The following is an 11246-nucleotide window of genomic DNA, read 5'->3' on the forward strand; positions in this document are numbered from 1 at the left end:
AAATATACCAACTTTGGGAGACTGGGGTTCGGATATATTAGATTTGTGAAAACGGGTCATAGTTTGACTAAGAGGATATCAACCCTCTCAACGTTTTATGCATCATGATATAGTTAAAGTCACGTTAAAGGCAGAATGCGAACATTTTGTTGGATTATGTAAATGAGTGTATTATGCATCATTGAAAGTGTGCTATGTAACTAATTGAAGAATGAAGCAGTAATGTCATAAATTAGTTGAAGATGTAGTGGCTGAAGTAACCCAAAAAAGACAAATGATTTGTTTATATAACGGGGCATTTAGGTTATTCACAGAAAAATCTTTTGAATTAAAATAATGAAGAAGAATTTTCATAGATATACTCGTAATCTAATCACATAGAGTTGTTGTAATAGACAAATACGAAAGATGTTTTTTCAAGTCCCGTTTATTTAAAAAAAAGGCGCAGTAACAGGAAGTAGATCAGTGCGTATACGATTATGCTCGTTCCTAGCTACAATTGCAACCAATGCTTGTTTCCAATCCTCTGTGCAGCTACGCACAAATAACTAGTTGGTTGCTATGATTGATTTTCCCGTCTATTGGGAGTTGCGAAATATGATTCGTTTTCTACAAGCTGAAGGATGCAGCGCTGCTCACATTAATTGCAGCAGGAGTTCAATTCCCGGTGAAAACTTGATGAATGCTGTAGGGAAATAGTATCAATGACGCAGTAGAACTTCTCCAAAAGTCAAGTCCACGTCCGTCTTTGATCGCCTATTTTGCGGTCTCAATCTCGTGCGAAATGAATCAAGAAAGAATGAGGTACACATGCTATAAATGTTGAGGCAGAAATAAACCGACATAAACGTAAAAATATAACCAAAATTCTTAACCCTATTCACTTCTCATACAATTGAAAACTAAATTAACTACCAAAAGAAGCTTCCTCTTGGTTACGAGGAATTTCTAAATAATTTGGAAATTATGCATTATAGGATTGATTTGCTGATAAATATAAAGCTGTGTTTGTTATCAAAGAATTGCTCAGTATACCCAGAATTTTTCCTCAATGTAGCCGCAGTTTCCTTTAGGTGCGTTTGGGTGTAAGTCCAAATAAAATAATAATATGAAAAGATATATTATATTATTATATTATATATATATATATATATATATATATATATATATATATATATATATATATATATATATATATATATATATATATATATATATACAAAGCTATACATTCTATTGAGAATTGTAGCCGCTCAAGTTGAGCTCTTTTGATTCTGTATTTTTGTAGGTGAGCCCATTTTACTCTATTTAATTGCAGCTTATCACATATTTTGGCTTCGACTATTGTTCTCCATTTTTCTTTGTCCTGTATCTGTTTGTTCCAGACACATACTCCCAGATTTTCCACATCTTGCACAATCTGATCTTCCCATCTATTTTTTGGTCTAACAGGCAATATTTTCTCGCTCGGTGTCCATACTGTTATTTTCCTTCTACCCTGTCGTTTTTCCATTCTTTTGAAGTGTCCGTACCATTGTATTCTATTTGCTGTAACCTCATTATATACTCATTTTCTACTTTTCCTAATTATTCTCCTCTCATATATCCTTAGTTGTTCTTTGTCTATATCTTTTGTACCAATGACTTTCTGCGTTGCATTTATAAAACTTTTCCTAATCTCTTCCCATTGCTCATCAATAGTATCTTTCTCGTTATTCATTTGTAGTTGCTTTTCTATTTCTTTTCTGTATTCTCCCTCCCTCGTTTTCAGTTGCTGCACATTCCATCTTCTGTTTTTTATCGCCGTGTTCACTATATTTATCATTCTTCATTTAATTTTGGTAATTACTAAGTGATGATCAGTCTAACACCTGTTCCTCTACCTGTTATGTCTTATGTTTAAAGTTAGTGCTACTAATATACATGTTGAATTCCTCGGCTGGACTACATATTCGCCGTCCGTTATTATTAGTTATTTCGTGTAGGATGTGTTTCCCTGCCACACTTAAGTAGTTTTCTTTTCCTATTTTTGTATTCATACCTCCAATAATTAATAATGAATCATGTCTGTGACGTCCTCACATACCTTAACCATCTTTGTCTTCGTCTTTTGCTTCTTCTGTTAGTGCGTAAATATCAATTATTGTTATGTTTGCTATACTATTTTTTATTCTTAGCTTTGATATTCTCTCACTTATAACTTCATACGCTAGCACATTTCTTTTCATTCTTTTACTGATCATAAAACCTGTACCGTTCCTCCCTTGTTTATCTTCCCCGCCATAAAATAGAGTATATTTCTCCTTATTTATTTGTCCTCTTCCCTTCCATCGTATTTCTTGTGCCAATATGTTTACTTTGTATTCCAACATTTCTTTCGCAATTTCTCCTATTGCCAGCATTGTCCTGATATTCCATGATACCTTTCTCACTACATTCCATTTTTTTCTTGCTTTCCCCTTTAGCCTTTATCCATTCCATTGCGTTGTCGGCTTCAAATATATATATATATATATATATATATATATATATATATATATATATATATATATATATACTTGTTTCTTTAATTACTATTTTTTTTACTCCTTCTTATTTATTCTCCCTTCCATTTTCTGGGTAAAGATCGCTGGCAGCACGTTTCTTGTCGTCATTTTCTCCTAACTTTTCCTCCATATATTCTGTTATTTACAATTAATTTTTTATATTTGAGCTTTGCGTTATGGCCTTGTTCTCTGGCTAATTTCACCTCAGGTAACAGCTTTTTCTAGTGTCTTCAATCCGTATGGCAACTTTCGGTTTTTCGCTTTGTTCAAAATTTCTAATTTTTTGTTCCATTTTTTGGTTTTAACTATAATCGGTCTTTTTCTGTTTATTTTAAATGCTTCGATTCTGTAGCATTCAGGTCGACTTGATGACTTTCATTTTCTCTATCTTCGATTCCTTGAATTATTATATTATTTCGCCTCATTTCTCTTTCTACATTTTCCAGTATTTCTTCTTGTTCGGCTATTATTTGATTAAGCCTTTGATTCTCTTATTTTAATTAATCTATAATATATGCATTTCTGTCTCTTCTGTTTCTTCCATATTCAGCTCCAACACTTACCCGGGCTGGCAAAACTCGTCTAGCTACGTTATTGTGGTTCAATTTTGTTATTCTATTTGGATTCAGTCCGGATCTATATTTTTAACAAATTGGATTTCTATTTTTATTGGTTTTCAAACGTTTATCGCCTTTTTTGTTGATATTTATCAATATTTGGATTATCTTTCGGAATTACTCACCAGTAATATATGATAACTTGCACTTACACAAGATATTTCTGAACTTTCTGGTAATTATAGATTATTAGTTTATTCACAATTTTATTTTATCACTCCCACGATTTAAATGTATACTTTTTACATTAGAAGCAGGACCGTAATTTAACTGTCATTTATACGTGAATTTCCATTGTGAGATGTAATTATTAAAAGTAATATATAACATTTATTGTGTATGGATATTGTTTAATTAGCACTAACAGATGAAAATATCAACTTTATAAATATAATATATTTCAAAGTTCGAAACAGAACTAATTAATACCTACGTATAAACAATATAAATAATAGCTAATAAGAATACTATTAGTTTTATTGACATTTTGCTTATCTATTGTGCGTTTTTTGACAAATATCTGAATCTGAAATGTTTCAAGATAAAGAAAATGTCATAAATATGAAGTTTAGTATGATATAATACATTTATTGTTGGAAGAAACATTTCTGTTTACAATAAAATTTTCTGAATTTTCAATGAATACCTCGATCTCGTTTGGAAGCGAATATCCAACACATGATACTTAAGCTTCAATGCATTCAAAAAATATATAGAGCATGGTTCTATTGTACTTTTTTCTTTACTATCATGTTACCAAGTTGAATAACATCATTTTGTTGTGTTGCTGTGAGTGAGATACATCCAAAATATATACCATGTAAAACATTTTTGTTAGCAGAAAACATATTTCAGACGTATGCAAGCAACATGTAACTATGATTCGTCAATTGGAGTCAAAATTATATTGGAAATACAATGGTATTTTCATCAAAAAAATTTTTGAAGATTAATCAATTTAAGGACTTATGCTCTCGAACAGTTTTTGCAATCTGATTTTCAGTATCTTCGAGATCTACGTATCTAATGATAAAATGAATGTTTGCTTCTAAAAATTAATACTCTCCTAGTTGATAATATTTTTTTTAAAATATTTTCAAATATAACTAATTTTTTTCAATTTAAATTTCAACACAGTGAAAAGCCTGAATAAAACTCACTAATCAAACCCATATATCTATTTGTTTTTCAGGAATCGATAGAAGATTTGCATACACAAAAAAAGACATAAAAAGTCTTGTAGGTGATCAACCACTTAGAAAGTCTATAAACCTTCCTAAATCTATTTTAGGTCTTTGTCTGTCGCTCTCCTTAGAAACCAATGGTAAGTGAAATTCACAATTAAAAGTGTTCAACTTATGCGGTGTTGGAAATGAAAGCATTTTTTTTAAACTAATATGTCTTTGCGTATCAAGGTGATAGACACGAACCAATAATTACGTTATTCATTAAATTTATTTGTATTAGGCTAACAAAAAAATAACTGAATTTTGATTTGATTTTTTTAAATATTTCTAATTCGATCCAGAGAGTTGAAGACTTTTGTCAGGGTCGTAGAAAGGCCAAACTCTATTTCAGATGAGTACTAATGGCATTCAATGAGCATGTGATTAATAGATGAAGCGTTGTTGCAGTAAAGGTGAAAATATACCCGCCGTATGGAGTCATTAGGTGACTGTGCGTGAGACCTATAGAATTTGGAACGGTTTGACGAATTTTCAGAATTCAAATAAGGGATTTTTTTCAATCTTATGGCCATGAAAAATAGATATTTTGTTTAAAAATCTTTTTTGGAGCGTTAAATAACTGAATGCTTTCGATTTCGGTGTTCAGCAGACGATTGAAAATTTTTTTAAGATATTTCATTACAACTCTGTTCTGCAATAAATGGTAGAAAAGTAAATAATTAATTTAAATTATCATTCATTCTGTATACCTCGCTAGGTTCAGATCGAAGTTAATTTCTGCCAATAATAAATTCTTCGTTTTTTTCATAATTAAAACGTGTAACTTGTTGAAGGAGCGTTTTTACTACAAAATTTGGTAAATATACATGAAAATTATCTACTTATCCGGAAATCAATAGGGCAATTAATGAGACACAGACTGTTTGTTTTTTTCTCGAGCTGAGATTTACTTATATATTAATTCGGTTTTTCATTTTTTTTCTCAACTATTGTCTGTGATGTTGGCAACCAAGATCACAGCAATGTGTCTAACCTTCCCTCACTACCACAAAACTTGATAACCACTGCCTCTTCTACCTCCAAAAATCAACCTAACCTGAAAAATACAAATATTCACTCTTCACCTTTATCATATGCAGCAGCTACCTCAGTAAAATCTCCGCCGCCTTCTGTGCCCTCAGGAGATCAGGCCATCATTATGCGTTCTATCCCAACACTGTACTATTTGACTACAATAAAGCAATAGGTAGCATCGTCTCTCCTAAAAATGTCATTTCTCATCCAGAATATCACACGGTCGCATATGCAATTATTTATCATTGACGACTCAAGTCGACGAACTTCTTAAAACCAACGAGAGCATCCTAGTTAATTCCAATATAATCCCTATACGTCGGCTTATATCTCCAACCAAAAGAATACTCATTTCCAAGTTTGTCCATCCATTCCCCATTCCGTCATCGAGAAAGCACTGCAAGACTTAGACCTCTCCTATATCATATTTATGTCAAATGTGGCTCACCTGATAATGAATACGCACATGTCCTCAGCTTCCGCAGAGTAACTTACGTATTACCAACCAACAATGATTTTTCTCTTCAAACTTCCAAACATTTCTACCGACAAACTTGAATACGTTCTCTGCAAACAGGCTGAGCACACTATCGATTCATACCCCAACACTTCCACCCCTTAAGATCCTTCTCCCAAATCTAATAATTCGGTCAATCTCACCCCTCCCTCTTGTGCTGACCATACTACTACTACTAATACTTCAGTTATTCCCGCAGTATCCTCGGAGGATACCCTTTTTCGTTTTCCCTCTCTAATTTCCTTATCAAAAACTAGCGAAAAAACGTCCCAGTTCAGACAGCAGCCTCGATCCAGCACAGACAACTCCTACTGATATTCATCCAGATCCAATGCCTTCAGAAGTCCTGCTTCAGAAATCCTGCGAAAAAGAAAACCAAAAAATCTAATCTGACTAAAAACGATGGTCACTTCATAAGCCCTGAATGACGCTCCGTTATACATGAACAATTCGACAATTCTCTTTAATCATTTTCCCTTAATGGCACCCAATCTATTGCGTTTCTTGAAAATACGTATTGCATCAATGACCCCCTCCCCGAAGCCAACAAATTTAATTTTAACACAACCATTCTTCTGAGGGATTTGTTCTTAATTTTAATAAAAGAAAGATCTTTAAAAAACCATATTACACCTCTAATCGCTAGAATTCAACTTCAAACTTCACCCGGAGCAAAAACCCTTCCCGAACTGTCTATTACTGAAGATGAGAATACCATTGACATTATCTCAATAAGTACTCTTTCTCTTCTTTCTAAACAAGTAAATTCTTCCTGATACAGTAGAACTGCGATGGATTTTATCCTCGACCACAAGGAATTCAGAAAATCATCTCCTCCCACAAACCCGACTTTCTTTGTCTCCAAGAAACCAACTTCAAAATTGAACATAAAGGCAATTTGAGAAACTTTGAAGGATATCGTTACATCTGTACTAACTGCATAAGAGCCAGTGGCGCTACTTCAATATTTGTATCCAGCAACATAGACTCATCTCACCTCCCATTATCAACAAACCTTGAAGTAGTAACCGGATCACCACCTTGATGAAAAAGAGTTAACAGACTTAATTCTTCAGCTTTTCCCACCAAACATTCTTGTTGGAGACTTTAATGCACATCACACTATGTGGGGCGCCACCCAAACTCGCACTAGAGGCAACACAATCTAAAAAGTCATAAACTCAACTAATATCTGTCTGTTAAATACTCTTTACTCACATTAACACCTCCTCAGGTTCCTTTTCTGCTATTGACCTCAGCGCCTGTGACCCTAAAACTGCACTTTCTCTTTCTTGGCAATGTTTCCGATGACCTACATGATAGCAACCACTTTCCTATTATTATATCCAATCTCTATAATAACGAAACTCTGAAAAGCCAAAAGCTTCTGGCAAATAAAAATGCAAACTGACCTGAGCTTACCTCTCTCTCCGTAAAGAATGTCCAATACGCTGATGACCTAATCATTTACTGTCATTGTACATACGTTCCCCCTACATGCCAACTGCTCCAAAACGCAATAAATCTACTACAAGAGAGATCCCTCTACCTAGGATTATCATTTTCCCGAAACAAATCCATGCTGATAAAATTCTCTCGAAGAACATCTATTCACCCACCTCAAATTTTCTTTGATAACTCCCCTCTACCTATTGCGAATCAGTACAAAATCCTTGGTATATCTTTTGATTCTCGACTCAACTGGAATCACCGTATTCATTATGTAAAAGGCATTTGCCTAAAGAAGCTGAACATAATTAAAACACTCAGCCACCTTCAATGTGGCTCCAACGAAACTATACTGCTAAGAGTTTACAGAGCTCTCATAAGCTCAAAGCTTGACTATGGTTGTTTTATCTATATGTCTGCTTCCAAGTCTAAAACTAACTTATTGAACTTTGTACAAAACACCGCTCTTCGCCTTTGCCTTGATGCCTTTTGCTCAAGCCCCGCCGCTAGTGTCAATGTTGAAGCTAGTGAGCCGCCACTGTAGTATCTTCCAATCCTGTCCATTTGCTACTGATCACCACGTCCGTACCTTCTAACTCACGAAAAATTGTAAATTCAATCCCTCAACTGTTCGCACCTCTACTCCAAAATATTAACCTCTTTTTGACCTTTCCACTTTCTTTGCCTTCTACTACCCCTTCACTAATATTCCCATAGTAGATACCTCACTTACCATTCACAATAAACACGCATCCCCTAGTAAAGAAAGCATTCTTAGAAATTCTGCATAAAAAATCCTTGGACCTAATTCTCTATACGGATGCCTCCAAAGCTGAATCCGGTGTCGGTAGCGCAGTCACTACAGATCACAAACTCATAAATTCTTTTCGGTTACCTGCGAAGTGTAGTGTTTACACTGGTGTATACAATGTCCTTCAAGCTTTCAAATTTATTTCTCCTCCCCATAAACATATCGCCATATGTATCACAACCATATTCACCGACCATCCAATAGTTCAAAACATTCACGACATCTACCACTATCATTACTCTTGATATAACAGTCTTTCTCATCTGGCTTCTATCGCATACTGGAATCGCTGCAGATTATCATACCAAAGAAACCGTCAAGAATCCTCCTGAAATCCCAGTTTAGCTTGCCAATTATTCTGAAGACTAGCTTTAAAAATCTCATTCAAGAATCTTGGCGCGATATATGAAGCAAGATTACTACAGAATTACATAAAATCCACCCATGTACTTCTCACCTTTTTGAAAAGAAGAGAAGCTGTGACAATAAGAAGACTTCGCATCAACCACACGAAACTTACGCACGGCTATTTGATGTCGTCAGAAAATCGTCCTGTCTGCCAAAGTTGTCAAGTTCCTATGTCTGTTAAGCACATCCTCACCAACTGCAGAGAATACTCTACCACATATCAGCAGTATGATATAGAAACAAATCTCAAGGAGACACTTGAGACGAAAATAAGGAAAATCGTTTTTTCAAAATCCCGAGTTGAATGTAATATTTGTTCTAAAAGTAAATTTTTTCAAATTTAACAAGAAAAATTCAAATATGCTACTATTTACAAAATTCATAGTAATTCTTGTGGAATTATACTACACAGAGGCACATATGCCGTAATCTTATGAGTAAACCGAAAAAGTTTATTAGAAATTGTTTATTTGAAGTGGACATTACTCGTATATAGGTCATTATACTGACCCCAGTTAGTTACAAATAGCACTTGACAAGAGCAGGAGCTTGCTGTGAGTTCTAATTAGCTGAAGTTTGTTTCACGTGAAAGCAACATAATATTAGTAAGTAGGGAAACGGAAACTGTCACTAAATGTGACAGTTTAGTCTGGTGAAACATACACTAATTATAATATCACTTCTAACTGTGTCAATAATTTTATATCTCTCCACCATTCAACTATTTGAAACGAGTTCACTTCAAAATATCCTGATTTGATGAGGATGAATTTATTTTTCTATATATCATATTATTATATATATATTATAAAGAATATTAATATTTACAGGTACGATTTACAGCGCGAAACTGCTAGAAGGTGAAAAGAAGAATGCCAGAAAGCTAGCAACAGTTTTCGCTAAAACATTTGCCAGGGTAGCGACACCTACTCAGTGTGTGGATTGTGAGTGTACTGCTCCAAATTCCGGGGTTTCGTACATGGAGTGTACATTATGTACTATGGCCAACTCAACCAGGTTCAATTTTGAGGTGAGAATTTAACAATAATAATTTTTGATAATTTATTAGAGATTGGGAAACCGTTACAAAAAGAGATTTTCCTGTGCATATAATTCCGAAGATCAAATCAAAAAGCACCAAGTGAAATAATCTGTTCAGTTAAATTATGCTAATCAGTATTGGGTATTGGTCATAGCAAGAAATATAGAGGGTTTTTCTCCCCTAAGAACGTTTAACATCCAGAATATTATCATATCATAATTTCTCTTCACTACAGAGTGTTTCGGGACTTGCAAAAAATTTTGTAGTGAGTAGATGACGTCAAATAATGCTTTGACATGTAAAAATTTTTTCAGTCGACCCCTCGTTTCTGAGTTATAGTCCTTTAAAGTTGCGAAACCAGAATTTATATTCAAGTATATTTTCTAAAATAAGCATCGAATATTATGAATTTTTAATTGATGATTACGTATGTCCATTTAGTGTGTTGGACGGAAAAATGATTCTACACTACTACCAGGCAAGGGGCGGTTCATGCCCAATGGTTAACAATCCGTAACTTTCACTCTGACAACCTTTACAATCTAAAGATAGCGAAACTGAATTTTATAATCTATATTTTAGCAAAAAGCTACTGTTTAACTCGATAAAATTTACGCTTTGGAAGATATGGAGATTTTTAAACCATTGTACATGTCAAGGAAACCGTTCGCTATAAAGAGACATTCTGAAGAAAATTATCATCAATTGTAATTATTTATTGAATATATTCACAGAAGGTTTTAAAACATAATCAACATTTCTAATTCAATTAGCATACTGTCGAACATCGTGCTACTTACATAAGAAAATAATTGAAATGTAGAAAAATTTAGTTGATTAACCTACAACTTATCCTGATTACCGAACACATAACTACTCATATACAGTTTTGTAAAGGCACTTTACTCATAAGTTTTTATATTGTTTCAGACTTTGGGGCTGGATGAAGATGAACTGAATTTTTTCGACGGGTTTAGCTTCTAAATATTCTATGTATTGCTAGGGTATAATAGTACACTAGCATAGTACTGTATTAGTAAAAATATTGAATAGGATAATAGTGTAATAGTACATAAATAATATAGTAAAAATATGTATAAAATTATTTTGAAGAAAATTGTTTTTTATTGCAATTCCTGCGAATTTTAGACATACAAGTTTTCTTTCCCAATCAAGTATGGCCTTGTCAGCTCTCCGTTAATTCATAACGATGCATTTACGTTTGTTCTCTTCAGATAATCTACGAAATATTTTCTCAAAATTTTCGGATCCAGACATGGGAAAATAAAGTATGATGGTAAATGAGATCGTACGGCACAAGATATTAGAGTAGAAGCAGGTGAAAGCCATCTTAAAAGTAAAAAGATGCGACTGGAAACTCCGTTTTTTTGTCAAATCCTACATCTCTTTCTTTTTATGTACAAATTTTCTTAAGCATCGCTGAAATCCTGGTTTCTGATGCTGGAAAGAAATACTACCGTAGCTGACAGTCCTTTCTCGACTATGCTCCCAACATACGTATCGTATATTTTTTATAACAAAATAATGGTTTGGATAGCTAACCGTTTATCACTGGTCATTATATAATTTCTATA

General features: G+C 33.7%; 1 protein-coding gene across 1 annotated transcript in view; it reads left to right on the forward strand.

The window, feature by feature from the left end:
- LOC130901518 (uncharacterized) overlaps positions 1–10768 on the forward strand; it is a 136176-nt gene extending 125408 nt beyond the window's left edge. The window contains exons 54-56 of the mRNA XM_057812967.1: positions 4356–4487; positions 9440–9639; positions 10582–10768. Of these exons, the coding sequence (XP_057668950.1) occupies positions 4356–4487; positions 9440–9639; positions 10582–10635 (386 nt within the window). The 3' untranslated portion in view covers positions 10636–10768. The remainder of the gene's footprint in view (positions 1–4355; positions 4488–9439; positions 9640–10581) is intronic.
- The last annotated feature ends 478 nt before the right edge of the window (positions 10769–11246 follow it).

The sequence above is a fragment of the Diorhabda carinulata genome, chromosome 1 (genome assembly GCF_026250575.1).
Source record: "Diorhabda carinulata isolate Delta chromosome 1, icDioCari1.1, whole genome shotgun sequence".
NCBI lineage: Eukaryota > Metazoa > Arthropoda > Insecta > Coleoptera > Chrysomelidae > Diorhabda > Diorhabda carinulata.